Source organism: Xiphophorus maculatus, chromosome 1 (genome assembly GCF_002775205.1).
Source record: "Xiphophorus maculatus strain JP 163 A chromosome 1, X_maculatus-5.0-male, whole genome shotgun sequence".
NCBI classification, from domain to species: Eukaryota; Metazoa; Chordata; class Actinopteri; order Cyprinodontiformes; family Poeciliidae; genus Xiphophorus; species Xiphophorus maculatus.
Window position 1 is genome coordinate 24,270,316 of NC_036443.1, and position 23,175 is coordinate 24,293,490.

General features: G+C 36.7%; 1 protein-coding gene across 9 annotated transcripts in view; it reads right to left on the bottom strand.

Moving 5' to 3' along the window:
• The window catches only part of LOC102223169 (rap1 GTPase-activating protein 1-like), a 64,056-nt gene extending 43,941 nt beyond the window's left edge, over positions 1–20,115 (bottom strand). For 3 of the 9 annotated variants that reach the window (XM_023333125.1, XM_023333116.1, XM_023333121.1), the window contains exons 1-2: positions 19,919–20,115; positions 272–307 (exon numbers count right to left, since the gene is read on the bottom strand). In XM_023333125.1, coding sequence (XP_023188893.1) covers positions 272–307; positions 19,919–19,962 — 80 coding nt within the window. In that variant the 5' untranslated portion in view covers positions 19,963–20,115. The remainder of the gene's footprint in view (positions 1–271; positions 308–19,918) is intronic. The other 6 variants (XM_023333155.1, XM_023333112.1, XM_023333108.1 and 3 more) reach the window with 3 other exon arrangements.
• Positions 20,116–23,175: the final 3,060 nt, after the last annotated feature.

Here is a 23,175-nt window from a genome sequence, read left to right on the forward strand (position 1 = left end):
GCAGCTCTGCACAAACAGCAGCATGGACTGATCCGCTCTACCTTTCACAGCCTCATTCGTCTTACTTACAGTGGAGCTGGTGGACGGATCCACACATTCGTACATCACAAGGACAGTCTGAGTCACTGACACCGAACTCCACTCCAGAGAGACACAATGTTTTCAAACCGGGTTGGGTTTTCTTTTTAAAGGAACTTGTAAAACATAGCTTCCTTTTTCTGTTCAGAGTCCTGTCACAAAGTATTTAGATTGAAATTGATGAAGTACTCACCAAATACTTCTTGCCTTGGAGAAGGTCTTGTCCACTCTTTAAAAAAGCACAAAACAGAAACAGCATTACACTCTCTTTCAGATTATTTACCCTAAAATAGATTAAAAATAGCAGATGAAAAGCGCATTTTAAAGGCTCTATTGTACGGAAGAGGATTAGGGACAACATATCTAGACTTGCACCGCTCAGGGTGGCAGCATGTTGGAGTAGCTCTGTACTCATTCCTGGCTTTCTGTGGAAAATATATCTTTTTTTATTGACAACTGTTTTTTCTTGTTTTGGATGCCGTGTACCTGGACATTTTATTTCCCTCTGGAATCAATTAAGTATTTTTAAATTTTGAATTCAAATTTTTTGGGGGGGAAAAAAACATATTTCACAGAATCAGAATTGTTTCAATTGTTTATGAACCATCAAATAAATCTAGTCAAGATTCAGGTCAGGATTCATACTTTAGTTAGGCTTTCAGTATAAATAAAGTGGAAGGTTACAAATCCTAACAAGGAAAGTGTAGTTATGTGATCCGTTTTATATATTAATGTTGGATTTTGACGTAAATTGACACAAAATTTGAATTCTGAGATTAAAGTCAGATTATATTTTTTCAGTGGCCGTAATCCTCTTCTGTACCACTTGAAGCAGTTCTTCAATAAAACTTTTTATTGACAGTCAAAAGCACATTAGCATCACCTGCTGGCACATAAATTAACCCTGCAGAAAAGATTTCATGTGTCATTTCAGATCAGCTGGAATGGTACATGGTTTTCTAAATTATTTACTATTAAAAATTTGGAAAGTGGCTTTGATTTACTGGGAGTATCAAGGAAGTGAAACAGGCGACTCCTGAAAGACTTGAGAAATGCTTTTGCATTGCACACACTTTAGCCAACCTCATCTGAAAAAGCTAAAATAGCTGCACTGAAGTGCCTCTTGCCATCTGTTGAAGTATCATTTTCAGGAATTAGATGCTGATTATTTCTCTGTTCTTTTTCTTTTTAAGACAAAGTGAATTTTATCCTGGTTGAGTTTTAGCTGTAAGGCTCATAACTCACTGTCAAGACAAGAAGAAATGTGTCATCTGTTCCTGAATCAGAGCCTAAATCTCATTATACTGATTGCTTTTGTGGCCTTTCATGGCCTCTGTCGCATCCCTCTTTTGTCTTCTCTGAGCTATATGTGCAGGCGTGTGCCAAGATCCTCGGGCAGAGGTCTTTCTGCACTTGAAGTCAAGACCCCAAGGATCTGGTAAGACCTGCCAGAAGAAATCAGGTCAGATGAATCATTGCCCTCCTTTAAATCCCAACTTTAAGCATTTTCTCATTTGACAGCCTGTCCCGATTTCTATCTTCCTTATTCTGACACCAAACTGTTTATTTAATATCAGAATATTTTCAGCATCATCTTTTAGCAACCAGGCCTTCATATATTACATGCTTTGATTCGTTTTTATGGCTTTTTTATTGTGATTTATTGATTAAATTCTTGCCACAATTAGTTCACATTAGTCTTCCGTCCCTGCTTTTTTTAAATTCTCAAATTGTTTTCTTTACTAGTTATTTTCATTATGTAAATGAAAATAACATAATGAAAAACACTCTGCCAGCCAACAGACACTCTGTCCTGTGCTGCATTTTTTTTTAGTTTTGTAAATATCACATAATTAGGAACATCTATTTGATGCATAAATGGGGAAGATCTTGTAATCCCTTCATTATTTGTTTCAAAATGACACTCTATCAGAGAATGTCTATTTTTCTTTTATTGTCAAGAAGGATTTAATTGGAGAAATAAAACAAAATCCTCAAAACTCTTTTTGGTCTTAATATTGAAAAAAGCCATTTTTATAGCAAAAATTGGTTCTTTTATAGATTAATTGTTTTGTGAAACATTTCGTGGCTCTGCTTTTGATACATGTTCTATAAATATGGGTCAGTGTAACACCCACACCAGAAACAGTATCATAATTTAGTGTGGGAGACTTTGAAGGATGAAAATGTGAAACCACTTTCTGCCAATAGATGGCAGTACATGTGTAGAAAAAAAATCCCTCAGTCCTGAAGGATTAGCTTTGTAAACGCCTCTAAAGCATTCGTTCATGTTTTTATCAACAGAAATGTCACATAGATAAAAACAGAGGAAACTTTCCCAATATCAACAGTCACTATGTGATGAAGGTGATTCATGGCTGCAGCTGCTGTAGCAAACATGCAGACGCGACACAATGAAAAGTTAATGTTGTTCATGTGCTAAAATATCTGCATACTTAGAAAGCAAACCTATATAAAAAATATTAAATAAAAATTTTCTGGACAGAAGTCAGACTCTTCCTGTCACAAATCTAAACACCAACAACACAGTGCCACCTTGCTATGATCACTTTTTTAGTTTTGTGAGTTATGTTGTGGTAGATTTGTCTCGGAGCGTTGAACTAGTAATGAGTTGACTGCATTCTGGAGGCACAATTCACTCGTTGTTGTGATTCTAACTTAGCAAAACAAGCCAAGGATAATATATTTTCCCTCTGTTTTCACACATTGAAACCCTAAGGAATATTCCAACAACTACAGACATAATAGTTCAAGACTCGAATTAAGTGATGCAGTCTGCCATCACCACTTTGGAAACTATTTATATTTAAAAAAGCCAAACTGGATACTGAATTTTGGACAGATTTGGGACATATCTGGTTCTAACTTTAGTAGATTTTTCCAACTTTGAACATAGAAATTTTGACTAATTATTGCAAGTAAAACAACTCCAAAAATAAAATAAAAAAGTACAGTCCAAATGACAGCTGGGTAACCAGAGCTGGGTGGTACAATAAAGCCCAGAATGATACTGCTGGCTGATTTAAATTTGAAATTATACAATTCAACAAAGAAGTTGCAAAATGACTATGTTCTCATTTCCCTTTCATTAAAATTACAAGTCCAAGACTATTTATATCTTTTTCATAATCATAGGAAAAATATTTGTTGGCATTAAAGCAATTAAATTCTTTTTATAATTGTTGATCAGCTTTTTGCACCTTTCTACCAGTATCTTATAAATGTATTATTTGGGATGAACTCCAGGTTTTTCTTGGCATCACTGTAATATTTTGATCCTCCATAAATTCAGCTTCATGTCAAGACATGAGGCCTGGGCCTCTCCAAAATGCAATTATTTATTCCAGTTAGAAGAAAGATGTTGGTTTAAATCAAAAAGTATTTATTCTTAAATTTAAACCCAAAATCTTTCAGGAGACTGAATAATTTGGGGATTAGGTTGATTCGTAGTATTCATAAGATTAAAATGTTGATCTTCTGAGTCAGATTCTAATGGAAACGTTGATAGTCTCCAACAAAATTCTAGTTTTATTGACCGTTTGCAACTACGTCACTTAATCACTCGACGCGCCATGACGGACGTCAGAATAAGGGACCATAGTATTGAACGAAGCGACAGAAATAGTTTTCCCAAGTTATTTTTGCCAGTTTAACCTTGGTTTCTGCTTGTTTAAGTCTGAGTCTGTGAACGTAAATCACCTGGTTGGGGCTCAAAGACGGCGGGATTTACAAATGTTTGACACAGCTAGCTTAGAAACCGACCCATATCTCCTCACTCCTGACGTGTTGATCAAATTACCGACTTTGCCTGAATTCACACCACATTATTTATGTCACTATGTCATAAATAGCGTTTCCCCTTAAACCGCAGCAGCCTTAAAACATACAAAAAACGAGATGCTAACCAGCTTTGTTCATTCATGCTAGGCTAACATGACGGGGCGGCACTGTCTCCATGGTTACCAATGGTTAGATACGCCTTCTTCATAATGCTATATTTGATATCTTTCTAATTAAAAAAATATATGAACGTTAGTCATATATTATTATTTATTATTATTATTATATTGTTATTTTGATGTAAAGTTTCAGCAGTAATTTTATTTGTACTTCTGAAAGCTTGTATCGCATTAAACTAGTGGCAAAATAACTACTGTACAATGCCTATATGGAAACATGTTCTTTTAGTGCTTTGATGTATAAAAAACTGAAGAAAGAAAAAAATCAGCAAATCCCATCATTTCCTGACTTGCAACTCAGAAGTAGAGTCATTTCCAGTTCTGAGTTTCAACTTACAAGATAAATTTGAAGGGAAGGCAGTACTAACTGGTAGCTAAACAAACGTACTACAAAGTGCTATAAAGGTAAATGGTCTGCCTTTATCGCACTTTCATATCTGCTGATCACTCCAGCAACTTTTATACCTGTTAGCTAAAGCAATGTGCCATTTCTACTCTTTATTCTTAAACAGACTGACTGAAGTTATTTATTTTTTGTTATTTTAATGGAGGCTCATATGATGATGAAAAATGGAGAGGTTAAATGGGGATAAGTGTATGTTGAGACCTTCAAATTAACAGATCATCTGTCTTCATGTTGAGACACAGAACCCTGTGGCTCAACATCTACGTCTGTATATTTATTATAAAACAGAAGTAATAATCAGGCCATAATATGGGGATATGTTGTGTTGAAATGAAACATATTTTTGTTCTGCAAGAGCAACTTTCTTTTTCAAGGGAAAAGGAAAGTGAAATATGAAGTCAATCATTCAAACTTTTGTAACTATTTCTACTTATTCCCTAAAAGAAGTGGAATGAAAGGAATGCAAAGAACAATAGTAATGGCAAAAACTGGCTTCTAATTTATTCATTCAACAATAACAAACAAAACCGCAGCCAATCGCAATAAACCCAAAAAGAGGAGACGCTGGAACCAAAAGTAAAAAACAAAGTTAGGACTTCTCCTTTTCTGGTGAGAAATTTGCAAAAGAATCAAATGAAAGCTTAAAACTTCCTCCTTATCGGAAAACAGAGTTAGTTACAGGAAACAGGGCCTGGAGCCAGGTACGAGGGGAACTGAAGTCTGGAGAGAAAGTTTGTTTTTGCATGAATCACTTGCAAAAACATTTTTCTGAACTTCTTCCTCTGCTGCTCATCCCTTCTCAAGTTTTATAAAATTCCCATAAAATGAGATCAAGCAGGGTGTGCCGGGAATAAAGAGCGAGGCTCCAAGCGGGAATATCAAAATCTTTGGAGCAAATATTAAATAAACAGTTTGAGTGAGTAGAAAAACATAAAACTCAGCAGTTGAGACAGAGGACAGATACTGCTGCACAAATGATTTGCCAGTGAAAGTAGGTTCTAGATAACAGGTATTATATATAAGGTGTTTAAATAAATCATAAAAGTCTTCCTATCTCTTCAATGTGCTCACATACATCACATTTAACGCTACAATCTATTGAATTTATGCACAAAGCATAACTCCGGAGTTATGCTTTGTGCTGCACTATTCTGATTTTATTTTTTTTTTAATTATTTATTACTTATTTTTAGTGAACTTTATACAATTCACAATTCCCATATGCAATTTGCTTCTTCAGGACACCAGTCACATAAAAAAGTGTGATTTTTACTGCACACAGTATCTGAGGTAATCATATTTTCTAATTTATTCATATTTACTGATGCTCTCATTGAACAAACGGTGGAGGAAAAAAAGCAAAACTATCCATCTAGAAAATGTGGATAGTTTGGGGGTTTTTAAGATCATTAATTGTAATTTATTGTGACAACGATAAATCAAAATTCAAATTATAACACATGGTTTTTAACGTATAAAAATCTGAAAAGTGTCACATACTTTTTCTATTTGCCTGTAATTACTCAGAAGTCCCTAAAGAGATTCATAATAGATTCTCAGTTGGATTTTGAGCTGGACTTTGACTAGGCCATCCTAACATCTGAATGTGACTTGATCTAAATCTTTCCACTGTAGATCTGGCTGTAGTTTCATTGTCACCTATTCTCCATGTTTTTATGTAAGGGGAGAAGTTTGATCTAATTTGATTTTATATATTCGCTTTCTGCTCTGTCACTCTTTTATGGTAATTAGTTGTACTAAAAACACTTTTGTATTTGAAAAAAAATATTAAAAGTTAAGAACCATATTTATTTTTCCAGTAAATATACATAATTTATTTTGTAGTTGTAATGTGAAAAGCTGTGAAAAAGTGTAAGTTATGTGAATACTTCTGTAATAAAGTGGAATTTATACCATATAATACGGAAAGTCAAATGGGTTCGTATAATCTGCGTTTTGAGTAAAGTTTTTACACCTAATCCCATTGGGAGATGTAATAATAGTCCACATGAATGACAACATTTTAAAAGCTTAGCAATACATGCAAATATTACACCAAAATTTGTGATTCCTCCTTGCTTTTAAGGTATCAGCCTACCCAGTGGTAGTCATGGAAACAAACATCCAGGAGGGATGAGAAAGCTCAAGGAGAGACCCACCAGTGTCAACAGCTGTGGCACTTTACAAGAAAGTAGGTCCACTTCATCTGCATGAGATTTCCTCCCTCTCTCTGCAAACTTTTTTTTAACATTTCCCTCACTTTAAAAATTAGCCGAGGCCATTAGTGCGTATCAAATCAGCGACATTGCTCACAGCAAGTAAATCCAGCCTGAAGAAATCCAGCTTAAAAATCACGACTCATTACTCGGACATAAATCTGGCGCTGCGGCATGTTCCTTCAGGATTTTTCTAACCCAAAATGTAAGAAACACTGTAAACAGATCATAACCTAACTAAACTTTACCCAATCATCCTGGGACTTCGGACCTTTCCATACACCATCAGTTGCTAACTAAGGCTACGTTCACACTGCAGCCTGAACTGACCCAAACAGCCTGAAAGTGTCCCGCATGCACAGAAGAGGTCGCAATAACGTCACACGAACAGACTGTGCTCTGAGTTTTTCTAACAGCGATAAAAAAAAGAAGTGCTTAGTGTTTGTGGAAGTAAACATGGATGCTAACAATGCTAACAGCTTATGATGTTAAAGTTGTTGTCCGAGCAGAACAACATATTAACATTATTTTATTCTCATTATTTTCCGTCATGGTTGTTGTTTTTCTCCCCGTTTTCGCGCATCAGGACGCAGAGTAGTGACGTTTGTCGAGTATCAATGATGTTCACATACGTATCGGATATCCAAGTGGCCTGGTTCAGGCCGTCATGAAAATTATTTTTCTTTCAATGCAGAAAATGTGCAAATTTTGCTACATTTCTGCCAATAAAACCCCAACATTTTGAGAGTAATGTCACAAATTTTCTAGAAAAAAACATGGACATTTCTGAATTTCAATTGTCGAAAAATTTCTACTTCCCGGAGAAGGTACCTTCTCTGGGTCGGGGGGGGGGGGGGGGTGTCCTGCCCCAAGTGGAGGAGTTCAAGTATCTTGGGATCTTGTTCACGAATGAGGGAAGAAGGGAGCGGGAGATCGACAGGCGGATTGGCGCAGCATCTGCCGTCAAGCAGGCGTTGTACCGGTCCATCGTGGTGAAGAGAGAGCTGAGCCAAAAAGCGAAGCTCTCGATTTACCGGTCGATCTACATTCCCACCCTCATCTATGGTCATGAGCTTTGGGTCATGACCGAAAGAAAGAGATCACGGATACAAGCGGCCGAAATGGGTTTTCTCCGTAGGGTGGCTGGGCTCTCCCTTAGAGATAGGGTGAGAAGCTCAGTCATTCAGGAGGGACTCAGAGTAGAGCCGCTGCTCCTTCACAGCGAGAGGAGCCAGTTGAGGTGGCTCAGGTATCTGGTCAGGATGCCCCCTGGACGCCTCCCTGGTGAGGTGTTCCTGGCACATCCCACCGGGAGGAGGCCCAGGACACCCTGGAGAGACTATGTCTCTCGGCTGGCCTGGGAACGGCTTGGGATTCCCCCGGAGGAGCTAGAACAAGTGGCTGGGAGAGGGAAGTCTGGGCCTCCCTTCTGAAGCTGCTACCCCCGTGACCTGACCCCGGATAAGCGGAAGAAAATGGATGGATGGATGGATGGATGGATGGATGGATGGATGGATGGATGGATGGATGAAAAGTTTCTACAAATTTTCTGAGATTAATCACAAAATTTCTGAGTCTGTGGCAGAAATGTACTCCTATTTTCCATCTACCATTTCCCTAATACATTGTTGTAAAAATCCCTTTCACGTTTTGGCTCTACAGTAAGTATCGGGCGTCTTTATTTGCTTGATTTTAGTTGGACTTTTTTGGCCCGCAACTACAGTTGAGTCTACAGTTTTGTCCCACGTGACAAAAAGTTTGGACACCCTTGATCTACTGTAAACTTATGAACTGTAAAGGATGGATGAATGCATCTGATTAATCTCAGTTCTATCCTAATGAAGATTCTCAGAGAAGTTTCAACTTCAGATAAGATACTGACTTCTCATAAATTCTTTATGAAAAAAATCTGACCTCCCTCTTTAAGAAAATAACCTTTTAATGAAGCTTACATCCTAATTTCAAACAGCAGAAAACATGTGAGAAAGTCTGAACATTGTTTTAGCGGATGTTACTGAGCATGACGCCTTAGTGTTTTATTGAACGGACCGATTCAGACAGAAAGTAGGAGACAACCCAATTCTCCAGGCAACACTTCTCCCTGGTTCTGGATAAAAATATGTGTTGACAGCAAAAACACAGAAAGTGCAGCACAACAGTGGGGAAAGGGAAGTTTGACAGGAGAATGAGGGGGTGGGGATGCAAACCCTGACAGAGAAATGACCAATCATGTGATCTCGCTTCACTTCACACAAATGGCAGACTATCCTACACCACATTTATACAGACTGTATCTTTCTGTGCTGTCTATGGCAATAAATGACATCCTGAAATATCCATCCATCCGTTTTCTGAACACCCTTGTCCCTTAGAGGGATCGGGAGGTGTGCTGGTGTCTATCTCCAGCTAACATTCTGGGCGAGAGGCGGGGTCACCCTGGACAGGTCGCCAGTCTGTCGCAGGGCAACACAGAGACAGACAGGACAAACAACCATGCACACACACACCTAGGGAGAATTTAGAGAGACCAATTTACCTGACAGTCATGTTTTTGGACTGTGGGAGGAAGCCGGAGCACCTGGAGAGAACCCAAACTCCACATGCAACACATGCAAACTCCATGCAAAAAGACCCTGGGCCGGGAATTGAACCCAGGACCTTCTTGCTGCAAGGCAACAGTGCTACCAACCGCACCATTGTGCAGCCCACATTACATACATTTATGTAATTCTTTAGCAGTCCATGGCAAATGTTGTAAGTTTAATTTAAAAGCAGCTTAACCAGGGTTATAGTTTAGTTTTATTTTGTCGTGACTTTTTCGTTTGTCAAACTCATTTTCATTTTGGGTCATATCAAGAATCTGAATACACTTAAAGGGCTGGTTGTTCCAGAATGTATTGATTATCCCCATTAAACTGTTAGAATATCAATAAATACATGTTTGTTTCAGCATTCAGAAAGTGTTTCTTAAACATTTTTTTTGTAATCAAAATCACAGATTTTGTGGTGCTAATTTAGAAACATTTGTAAGGATTTCTTGCGATATTTGCACTAATGTATGATATTAAACGTGACTTTTTATTAATCGCCGTATCGGTCACGGATTATAACTTGACATCAAGTAAGGCTCAGACAGCAGTCACTTAAATCCAATGTTTATGACTAATTCTGAGAGAAAATTGCAGTAAAATCTGAAAACATTTGCGGATCTGTTGATTCTATGTGAATTTTGTAGAATGGTTAAAACCTGCAGTGACTTATTGATGTAATCTGGAGTCTAGAGGGCAACATAAAGAGCTGCAGCGGGCCAGATCCGGCCCTCAGGCCTTCAATTTGACACATGTGGTCTAATTCATTTAGCTTTAATTAGTCAGAATATGTTTATTAGTTTTTATTAATTAAATACTAAATATAGTTTATTTTTTCTTCAGTTTTTAAGTTACTGTAATTTTTTAGGCAAAAAGGTCAAAGTATTGTATTATGATTATATTTACATCGATTGGGCTCAACAGAAAATTCCATTTTCAAAAAGATATATTAAATTATTGCTGAACAACTGACTGGTGTTTCCTCACAACTTTTGCTGTTGCCATTTTGTGGATTAGTGCTGACAAATGACATAAGCTGCTTGTGTACCAAATAAAACATCTATTTAAATTTGAAAGGCTAATAAAAAAATTGATAAACACAAAAAATGAAGGATAGTATATCTATAATTATAGCATGTTTTAGTTACTTTTATAAATGCATGACATAGTTCAAGTTAGTTATAGTTTTCTCACCATTATTTACCATTTTATTTTTAGTTAACAAAATCTTTCAGTTTTTTAGTTTTTGCTATTTTGTTAGTTTTAAACTATTATAACCTCGAATCTAAAACCATTGGATCCGTCTTACTCACATTAACATCCACATCAGACCCTCATTTCACATTTTTCTACGTAATATTGAAACAACAGTTGACACTGAGACGCTCTAAAGGCTCGTAGTTCTGAAAAATGCTCTTTATTAATAACCAACAGAAACATTGTCAAAACAATAGTAAACGTGAGCAGATCTGGGCAGCCTGTGTGGGCTGACTGAGCTGCTGTCAATGGGCTCATTCAGCCCACAGAAATGAGCACAAAGACGCTGAATGTCCTCATTTGGCGCCGCGGTACAGTAAGAAACACCGTAACAAACACACATCGGTTCCACAGGGATATTTATGACAAGAGTCCAGCGTAAACCAACAACGTTTGTGTGCTTGACGCATGTGTGATAATCGTTTCTTGATTCTCTGATTATATATCAATGAATGATTTTAATAATTCATTGATTTGTGTCTTTTTGTGGATCAGGGAAGTTTTGATCTTTGATTCAGTGTTATTCATATTTTATTATTCTAAATTTGTATTGAAATATTAAAAAGTATAATATGTTCCCATTAAAATAATAGCTACAATCTAAGTCATACTGGATGGAGAATCTCTGTGAACATTAATTTGAAGGTTTTACCACATATTTATTGTTGAATTAAGGTTTGAACTTTGACTGGGCCACTCACACATGATTCATAGAAACCTTTCCATTGATATTACGGGTGGATAATTAGACTTTGTAAGGATTTCCTGTAGCTTTGCCTTGTATTTAATGACAGTTATATTCATACAGAGATGGATTTATAAATTAGGCAGTTTCATTTGGGGGTATCAGAATGAAGGGGGCTGAGTAAAAATGTTCACCACACATTTACAGTTCACTACTTTCTGTTGTACTGTCAAATAAATTTCTATAAAAACACAGAATGTAAAAGGAAATTCTGTAAAACCTTTCTAAATGCACTGAAAAAGGACATTTCTAAGTTTTAATATAATGTATTAAGGATTTACTGAAGGCGTGTCCAAACGTTTATTCACAAGGACCAAAATAGTTGAGTAAAAAGTACTTGTGGGCCAAGAAAATAAAAATAAATTCAAGGAAGTAAAGTAGATTTTTTTGTGTTTGTTTTTTGTAGGAAAGAGACATTTTTCATTGTAAAACTTTAGAAAGTTTTTGCTGTATTAACAGAAAAGCATTTAGGTTTTATTATTAAATAAATTAAATAAAAGCTAGTTGAGGAGGAGCAAAGTTGAATTTTCATTTTGCATTTTTTATAGGTTTATAAAAGTTTAGTTATAAAAAGACAAATACTTTGTGTTGTACTCAACATTTTCTATTCTAAGAAAATTATGTTTATAGTTAATTTACCGGTACCTTGACTAAAAATAAAAAATCTACATTAATCATCTGTGCTGTCAAATTTATATCATCTTTGATCTGGAGATGGGGGCCGCAAAACTCAACCCAAGGGCCACAAATGGTCCCCCGACCACACTTTGGACACTCCTGATTTACTGTCATGATGCTTTTCAACACATGTGTCAAACTCAAGGCCAGGGGGCCAAATCTGGCCCACTTAATCTTTTTATGTGGCCCTCTGGACTCCAAGTTACATCAATAAGTTCTTCCAGTTTTTCACAGATCTGCAAAATTCACACAAGTTCAACAAATCTACAATTTTTTTTCAGATTTTACTGCAAATATTTCCAAAATTGGTCCAAAATACGAAACGGTGAGTAATAAAAAGTCACATTTAACGTCATACATTATCACAAAACGTCTTTACAATCAGTTTTATCTTGGCACCACAGAATCTGTCATTTTGATTACTACAAAGCACTAAAACAATCACAAGATCCTGGAGGAACGACTATTTGTTGATATTTTAACCATTTAATTGGCTTTATCAATATATTCTGCCACAACCGGCCCTTTAAGAACATTTTTGATCTGTCCCAAAATGAAAATGAGTTTGACACCCCAATTATCCCACAGACTTGTTCATGATTTTATACTCATAGTCAAGAAAAAATTAATTGAACATTAGAGTTATGGTCAACATTAGACAGATGACTAAAGCTAACATGCCTCGGCTTCCTATTTGTTACAGATGGTTTGCGGTTGTAGATATGAATGTGAATGTGACTGTTACAGTAAATATGCATGGTGGGCCCCCTTCAGGGCCCTTGAAGGGCCCTCTGGTTGCCCTGCAACTGCTGTTTGTTTGGCCACTGCCCTCAGAAGGGTGCTTGAACGCGCTGCCTGGCCTCCAGCAGCTCTGCTTTGCTGCACAGTCATCTTTAATCATGTCAACGTTTACCTTTGTTCAAACAAAATTAGTTTGTCCGCTGTTGTCTTTTGTCTTAATGCAGTACACTGTAAAACATTTGAGCTGCATTTAGTTTGTCTACTCTCACCTGCTCTTTAAGTCAAATAAATTTAGCGAGTTTTAGATTTTGAACCTAAATGTGTGAGATAAACGTACAGTAATAATTTTTATTAACTTTTTATTCATTTTGTCAGACCTCCCAGAGTTGAATAAACTAGAGTTTTTAGGTTAGCACTTAAAAAACTGAAAGAAGAAAAAGACAGGAGTATGAACTATTTCTCAGAGTGCTTAGCAGCTTGGAAGTGTGTTATATTGATCTGACTCTTGTGTGTTATTAAAGGAAATGTTTATTTTAATGCTTGATGATAATGTCCTGTTCATACTAAATGTTTCTGAGCTGAATTCATTGTAATATTTAATAAAATTCATTATCAGATCAGAAATTTTGTTCTTGCAATTTGAAACAAGAATTTAAATTATTCTAAAGTAAAATAAGTAGATATTTTAACTTGATAATGTGAGTTAAAATAACAGAGAAATGTGGCTCTTTAACTTTGTGAGGGAAGTTTTTTTCTTGTATATTGTGAAATAATTATTTGGTTTAAATCGCAGCATTACGTTAAAATCCACAATTCAAGATTTATTAACTTAAAAACAATGTTTAGACAACTTGTATTTGTTGTTAAATCAACTTCATGAACTTTAATTTCTGAGTTAAAACCAAAATAATTTAATTGTTGACTTTAATTGCACTTTTAAGGCAGGAGGTGGACTTTCATTTTCAAATTAAACCACCTTCAAATGTTTTACAGTGTAAGGTTTAAACAACAGGTTGTCAAAAACAGCTGATTTAAATATATGAATATAAAGAAACATTTTTTCATTCAGAGTAAAATGTTAAATTCCTCTCAGAATCTGCAGATTAAACCAAACTATTCTCATTTTTTTTGTCCTCTTGTTTACTTGCAGGAATGGCATTTTTCAAATAACCAGATGACCTTACCAATAACAACAGAGAACATCTCAGATTTCAAAACAATGCCGATCTTTCCATTCAGCTGTTTTCTTTTTTTCACAGGACTGACGAGCATTCTTCCAGCTTTTCTATGCAACATAGAGCTTCATTGTTCAGACTGTGAGGGCGCTCATTTAGCAGTTCATAGCTCTGTCATGATTAGGAGTTTATGAGCAGAGCCACCAGACAAAGCCACATAGCTACAGTATGCATCATCTTATTAACAAACATGTGATCTTCTACAAGTAATAGACAGAAAAAAGTTATTTTTACAACTACATGATCAATCTGGACTGCAAACCTTTTTGTAGAAAATAGCAATTCTCAGCGAGGTCATGATCTACCTTGTGCAAAACAAATACCAGCTGCATCAAAGGTTGATTGGGAGAGCGGTGTCTTGTATCTTGAGCTCCTTGGCGACTGCATTTCTTTCATTGAATGCCAATAAAATGAAGCAGGCAGGGTGTATTACACATCCCCCGCTGATCTATCAGGCTGACATACCAAAATGTCAAGAGTAATGCCTTTCCAGGCCACTGCCACATACAAAAAAAATTACAGTTTGCTTAAAATAGAAAGCTCGTTCACTCCCCCACTGTCTTCAATCAATTGTTCCACTAGCTGCAGAAGATGAAACAAACAACAAATAACGAGGTCAAATACAGCAGACCAATCTATGCATCCGTTCTTTGGCTCAGCATACACCTCTTCTCCTAGTTGGAACACTTCCTAAGCGTATGAAAAGACGTCTGAATCACCTCCAACCCTTCTGGCAGTAGCGCGTGAAGCTATGCAGCTTACCTTGAGATTTTCCTTTACGTAAATAGTTATGGGATTGTTTTGTTTATTATCTAATCCTCTTTGCAATTAACAAAATTGCAGAGAAAATAGATATTTTGTGTCAAAGCGTCTTGTATGAAGCCCGCATCTGTGTGAGTCTGTGGGGTGGGCACAGGTACATCAGATTACTTTTGCTTATTTGATGGCTTGGCGCTTTTTCTGTAAGCTAAAAATTAATGAGCAGAGTTTGATCCCTCCGGCGGTTGTTTGGATCCTGCCTGAGCTTTTTATCACAAGCACGGTTCTGGTGGGGTCGCTGGTTTATTAACTTTTTCTTTGTGGTTTTGCGAACTGAAGAGCTGACGGGTTATCAGGTTGGACAACCGTGACATCTGCCGCACTCTTTCTGAGCATCGTGCTAAAACTGTGGGTTAAACAGTTAAATCTAGTCTAAATGTTTGCCCAAAGAGTAGAAATTAAGCATATACTGTTGCTTCACCTTCTGGACTTTCTTCTGGACACCTTATACACCACCTGAACATGGGAATCTCCATCCTCCACCTCCTGTGGGTCACACGGGTAGGCTTTGTTTTCCCATTTTTATAATTTAGCATAATTTGTAAAGAAAAAAAACCAGTAGAATAGGTCAGCTGTTTTAGTGGGCCATGCACATTATGGGCATGTGGACTGTATTTGTGTGGTTTGTGTTGGTTTTGTGACAGGCACATGATGTACGTTGGAGATGTGGTTGTGTTCTTGTGGGTCAGGTGCAGTGATAGTTTTGTGCGTCTCCTCCGATAATATCCCACCTGTTTAGGATTGTATTTGAAACGTAATCAATTACAAATTTATTGATGGAACTTGACTTAATGTCGTGTTTTGATTGTTGATTCTATGTTGCATTGTGTTTCTGTGTTTGATATGATGTAAAGCACTTTGAAATGCCTTGCTGCTGAAATGTGCTATACAAATAAAATTTGATTTGATTTGATACTCTTGGAAGTGTTAGCATTTGATCAACCATTTCCTATCTCTATTTTCTGTTTCACTTTCCTTATTCTTTGAAAACACAGCCACAACCAATGGGATGAATGCTACTTTAGGCTTCAATACTGTGATGGAGTGTTCAAGTATACACTTTGTGGAAGTATCCAAAAAGTATCCTCGTTAACTCCTTAAAGTATGAGATTGTAACAGTTGAGCAGGTTGACTTTTCTCTAGTCCTCACCTGAATATAAACAAGAGCTTTGCCTTTTAATTTAGCTTTTCTCCACCAGCACAGACCGGAGTAACAACCACGCTACAATCTCATTGGACTAACATAAATGAAGATAATCTAGTGCAGTTCTGCTACAACTTTAGTCTGTTTTGTTGGAAACATCTGCTCTCTTTATACAGCAGATTGAAAACTTAAAAAGTAAATCTCCCGTATTGAAGGCTTGTCTTTCAAGTCTGAATAGTGCTGTTATAAAACACCTACCTATAAATACTTTCATGTGTCACCTTTACCCCTCTTCATATCATAAAGATGATGACAAGGCACAATAAATAGTCTCACAGCTGTTCACTTCAACAGCCACAGCAGTTGTTGTCACTACCTGTTTTCTTTCAGATTTCAACACATATTTCCCCTCTGGAGAAACATTTCTGAGTAAGATTACAATCAGACTGACTCAGCACGAGTTGAAAACTGATTCCAAACAACTGAAAGTTAAAGTTCTCGAGGAACAGTCAATGTGAAACCAACAAAATAAAAAGAGTATTAAAGAAATACAAAAAGAAGTGTGTGATACAAAGGCAGAAATTAGTATTTAAAATGTTTCTTGCAGCACTAAAGTTGTGACTGTTTGTCATTTCTTCTGGCCTGAAGCTTTAAAGTGTACTTTTTGCATTACTGCCAAGTATTGCATGAATGAAACCCAAAGAGAGAAGCAGCTGTTTATATTTTAACAGACAAAAACCTGACCTGTTCACACAATAGATGTTTTCTTGGGTGAAAACGGCTCAAGATGAGCTGCTAACGGTAATGAGCAGCAAGTAAAACAAATAATGTAGTGAAAATATGTATCAGCCCAAGCAGCGTTGGTTTCTGCATGAATGGAAGTGAAAGAAACTGGATTATATTCTCAGTTTTAACCTTTCTGTCCTGTCTAACAAGAGCAAATGCAATAAAGTTTCTTTAAAAGCTTTGGAAACGCCTTTTAGTTAAACACAGAACAGAAACCTTGGGTTGGACACCAACTCACTAGACAGAAGTAACATAATAAGAAGCAACAGAAAATTAATTAGTGACAAACGTTTTAATGTCTTGTTCAACCTTTGAAAGAGTGGCACAATGTTTTTAAACAGAGGTTTGTGACTTTTACAGATAACTACCACAAAGTAAACTATAAAAGGTTAAATAAATAGATGTACAGCTCTAAAATGAAGAGACCACTGCAAAACTATCAGTTTCTCTGATTTTATTTTTTATAGGTATAAGTTTGAGGAAAATGAACATTGTTCTTTTATTCCATGAACTATTGACAACATGTCTCTGAAATTCCAAGCAAAAATTTTGCTTTTATTTGCAGAAAATGAGAAACGGTCAAAATAACGAAGAAGATTCAATGCTTTCAGGTCTCAAATAATGCAAAGAAAACAAGTTTCTATTGATTTAGAAACAACAATACTGATGTTTTAACTCAAAAATCAATATTTGGTGGAATAACCAGGAGGTTTTCAGTCGGGTTCAGTGCAGTGGGCTCTTCAGTTTTAACAGAGCTGTATATATATAAATCGGGTTAAAACAAACCATACATAACATAAAACAGAATAAAGCTATCATAACTGATCAAATTAAGGATTTTCTAACAAAAATAATGAAAAAGCCCAATTCACAACCAAGGTGCCATTAATTTTAAAGATCCATCTCCTCTGGTGTTAATACAACCTGTGACCAGGTGATCTCAGATTACAAGATGAGATATGAAGCACTGAGGGGTCGGAGATGTAAGCAGAACGATGTAGAGGTCAGGGACAATAACAAAATGTCCGAATGCAAGTGTTAATCACGATACGAGTCAGCCATTTCATCAAACATTGTGGTATTCAGAGAGCCAAAGCAGCAGGAGTCATCAGCATAAAGAGGTTAAAAAAGATCAAACTTTTTTTTATTATAAGCCCGAGACAACATGTGTCAAACTCAAGGCCAAATCTGTGGGCCAAATCGGCCCGCCGTAGCTTCTTATGTGGCCCTCTAGATTCTAGACAACACACTAAGTGTGCTTAAATATTATGCCATCAATCAAATCAATGCAGTTTTTATCTATTTACTAACAAACGTTATCAATCAGTCCCTCCTGGAGAGTTAGCGTCAAAATTCAAGCAAAATTTAGCACTTTTCTGTGCTAACAATTGAGAGTTTATTGTGGATTTTTCTCAAATTGTCAAAAACTTTCTTTACTGTACTGAACAGCTGCCTCAACTTTAACTGATGTCAGATTAAATTCCATGAGCTACACAGAGAGTAATAAAAAGTCAAATTCACCGTCATAAATTTGTGCAAATATCGCAAATATTTCCAAATTAGAACCACAAACACTTTGATTTTTGGTATTAAAAAAATTACAAGAAGAATTGCAAAATCCTGAGGGAACTGAAAATTTTTTCAATAATATTATTCAATTTTAAGAATTTATTGATATTCTAACAGTTTGTGACCAAGTTTTATCAATACATTGTGGTACAACCAGCCCTTTAAGAGCCTTTATGATCTTGATTTGGCCCAAAACGAAAATGAGTTTGACTCTCCACGATGAATGTATCAGCAAATAGAAGGGGTACTAAAGATAAACCCTGTGGCACCCCAAATGAAAGGGTTTGAGATTCAAACGTGAATATTGGTGAAAACAAGATATGCTCGTCCATAAAATTATTGAAAAATTACAGCTAAGTCTGCCACGATAACAAATTTTGCTGGACGATAAATCGTCCCAGAAGTTATCACGATAAACTATAATATTGTTGTTTTGAGACCATTTTAAAGTAATAGAACTGTATAATAATGCAAGAACCCATTCTCAAAGATCAATAAGCTTTAAATACTATTGAACATTTAACACTGGAACTGGGAGACATTTTAAATATCCAAAAATAAACAAACAAAACAACGGAAACAAAAAATATAATTAATTGTGAAGTTTTTGTAAGCAAAACTGCCTTTCAAAATAAAGGATATTTGAGACCAAATAGACTTTTATCATCCAGTTTTGGAAGAAAAAGAGAAAAACGATAAATTATGCAAGCGAGCTTGGTTTAATTTCTCATGAGATTAATTGATTTATTAATTATCGTGACATGCCTAATTGCAGCAACAACTTTTCCTCAGATCAAGAGCGAAGCTGCCGTCTTAAAAGTTTATGATTTTTTTCTGTCAGCATCAACACTGCATGTACATAAACATGTTCGCAACGTTGACAACTGGAAACCTGAATATGCTGGCAGGCGGAAAAAAAGTGCAAAGCTGCGTTCATGCTCAGCATGCACTTTCCTCTGGAGAATTACAAGCCTTCTTCACACATGGGATCATTTTTCAGGCCAAGAGTTCGTGATCTGAACAGGAAAATTCAGAACATTTGTTCTGTGTGTACCAATGCTGGTACCGCTCGGTCATTTTAGCAACCTCTTAATTAACAGTAGCGTATATTTAAGACATTCTGCAGGCCATTTTCAAACACAAACACACAATCGATCTCTTCTGCCAGGCAACAGTTGCACCGGGACACCTATTTACCTCATGCCCATCAAAAATACTTGCTGACTAATGCTTTGTGTCCTGCAAACATTCGAGTATGTCAGAGAAAATAAAGAAAATGCCGCAGCAAAAGCCAACAAACCTTAAAAAATGCTGAATAAGAAGCAAGAATATCTAAAAAAAAAATATATATATATATATATATATGTATAACTGCTGTCTTTTTCTGTAGATTAATACTATTGGAATGTTTTATTTCCCCCCATTTTAAGTTCATTTATTGGTCACACTGATCCCGTTCAAGTATCAAAATCTCATACTTGAACAATATTAGTAAAAGATATAAATACACCAAGAAAGACATGCAGGAATAAGGCGATAAAAATGACATCATTCCCGTGTAGGAACGGCAAAGTAGAAAATATTCCGCAGTCACCGAAGCAGCAGCTAATAACAGAGACTCAGACTCAGTCACACATTAAAGCGAGTCATTAGGAATCAGTCTCATTCATTCTTACCCTCCATAGGCTCCAAAAGTGAAACTCCTCTTCCTCTGCGGCATACTGGCGAAAACAGAGCCAGTCAACTCACAGCTGAGTGGAGCCGGCGCTTGGTTCACTTACGCTGACTGAGCGTGTTTGTGTGCGTGTCGGGGTGTGTGTTTGTATGCACTGCCTGCCGCCTGTGCTCCACTCCCCAAAGCCTGACATGCCCTGCCTCCTCCTCCTCCTCTTCCTCTTTTAGCCCCCACGCCTCCTTCACGGACAGAGAAGAAAGAGGATGAGGAGGACACTGAGGAGGAAGGCTGTGAAGAAGCGGGGGCTGCTGACCAGGAGACGCAGTGACAAGCTTTCCACACAAACACGACGTGCCCTCCCTCTTGTTTATGTTATTTATTTATTTCTGATAGAAATTAAAACAATTATCACGCACGATCGACGTGCAATTGTACATTACTTGTCCGAAAAGGAGCAGGTATCGATACATCTTATGATTTCCTGCCTCTCTCTCATCAACTTATAAACATTCAAATCTCCAAACACCTGATAAACTTAAATTATTTCCACTTAAATCTCACATTCTCCTCCTTAAATGTACAGTTATTTATACATTTTTAAGCATTTCTGGTTCATAACTGTTTATGGCTTATATTTGTACTTTTTTTAAAACTCATCATTCAATCCACACTGATGGACAAAAGCTCTTTTGGTTGTTCTAATATATTGCTTTTTATATTTAAATTTCCTTCCCCCTCTCTGCCACAAAACCTTTCTTATTTTGTGTCAAAGTTACTTTAAACATGAATCGTACAGTTTTAAATGTTACACGATCCCAGAATTTCAGGACATTTGATTTAAAAAATAACGGGTTTGTGTGTTCCCAGTATCTCACTTTCTGTAGTATTCATATAGATTTTTTTTTTGTATTACATTTTGTATTACAATGGCTGTAAATTAGCCCCAAACGTCCACATAATATGTTAAATGTGTGTATTATAGGCATACAGAGAAAACACTTTAAGTTAAATTTGTTTTATTCATTTAAATGCACTCAAAAAACAATGTAAGTCAGATAATTCAGCTTTTTTCTTCTAAAAGGAAGCATATCAGTGAGAGTTTGACTTTATGTAACAGTCTAGTAGCACCGGTTCTTCCTCTTTTTCCACAACAGGACAGCTAATCCAACAAGTTGTAGACATCAGATGAGCATTCCTCAGATATGTCTCAATAACGGACATGTTCTCTGCTGAACTGCTCCACTCCTGCGTACCGCACGGCAGGTGACGACCTCTGAACGACTTTCTTATCTCTTCATCTTCTGCAAGCCTCTGGCGTGCACACAAAGGGGAATGTTAACTCAGAGTTATGCCTGCAGTGCTTTCACTGCATCTGCACTGATTAAATTGAGTCTCTGGACTTTCCTGTTGCGCCTGATTAACGACCAGCGTCGACAACGATGCATTAATGCTGCCCCAGATTATTGAATAAAAGGGACCGAGATCAAGCTTCAGCCAGCTGTCTGAAAGGTGCTGACTGTCAAAGCGTTCACGTTGTTTTTTATGGAAGGTCAGCGTCATAAGGAGCAGAGACGGGTAAGAAATATGACTGTTATTAGTTGGAAGACACTTAATCTAGCTTTTAATCATAAATCCATCAAAAAAAAAAGCACCAATCTAGGAAGTAAAAATCTCAGAGTACCAACGGTGATGCCTGCATCACATTAACTGCAAAGCACTTCTGGTTACTGAGCACTTAATTAATCAATGGGTTTATGAAACAGCCACAATCAGGCTGAAAGACAATTACATCATTGCTCCATAATTACATCACTGCTCCATAATTACATCACTGCTTTATTTTAAAATCCTCACAGTTCTTGGCTGATTGTGTTGGTTTTGCTTCTTTGCCGTGTAGTAATTGTTCTGGACAGATGCATGGCTCGAAACAGGGGTGTCCAAACTTTACGCCAAAAATTTAGACTCAAACGTAGAGTGGCGAGCCAAAGAAAATAACCTAAAATCAAGCAAATAAAGACGCCCAATATTTACTGATTACAAATTAAAACTCTCCATCTGCATCTGTGGGTAAATTTGTTGAATTTTTTTAATTGCAGTTTGGGGCCGCACAAAATTAGTCCGAGGGCCACAAACGGCCCCCAGGCCACACTTTGGACATCCCTTGCTTCTAAGAAAGTGTCAGATAACAAATATTGATATGACTGGCAATAGCAGTTCAAAGCTGTGTATGCTGGGGTTTTACAACTTTCAAAACATGCCAGTTTTTGTCTCAAGGTGTCTAATTCTTAAAAACCACAATGTACTTTTCTGTGCACGGCCTTCAAAGCTGTACTTTAGGTTTTTGCACAAACTACTCATTAAATGTTACAATCACAGTTTAGTCAGTACACTTTTAAATAGAACTGCACTGTAATCTGTTCCAGGCTGAATTATCAAGGAGTCATATCAAAACACAAAGGAATCAGGTTAAAGTTGCCTATCATTTCAGTGCAGCTCAAAATAGCAATAAAAGGAGCAAAAAGAGAATTTATTACACATGGAGCTGTATATGTTACGTCAGATCTGTAGAATCAAGAGATAAAGCTGTGTTTAAAGTGACACATTGTCTGAATATTATAACCAAGTTAATTTCATGTAGGAGCTTCACAACCTGCAGAATCCTTATATTAAAAATAGCCATCAGACGAAAAGGGAACTGAATGCACATCGTCCTACGTCCCCTTTGTTTGCAAACAATTTCAAATTATGCAGAAGTCTAACCAAGCATTGTCTTACTTTCTGACTTATCTACTTATGTTCCTTCGACTGAAGTCGACAAAAATCAAAAAAACATTTTGAAACATTCTGAATTTGAGATTTCCTCTGCGTTTAAAATATGCACTCAGACCCATTCAGGAGGTGAAGTCAGTCTGAAGATGTAATATCTAAACTTTGGGCGCTTTTTAGAACAGTATAAACACAGCCTGGGGTATTTAGGTGACACATTGTTGATTTCACATGTCAGCTTTGTTAGAAGTGTCAGTCATCTCTCTCTATAATTCAATTAGCTAAAGTAGCAGTAATGTTTTTAAGACATTTAAATGGGCGCTGCCCAGACAGAAGCCTTAATCACATCACCTCTGGAACAAGTCCCAGAGCTGCATGCAGTTCAGGCTCTTCTTTTGTCCAAAAACAGAAAGTATATGCGCAGAAAAAGACTCCCAAGGGTAAACAAACTGAGATCCCTGACAAATAACTACAAGTCTTTGTCACAACAAC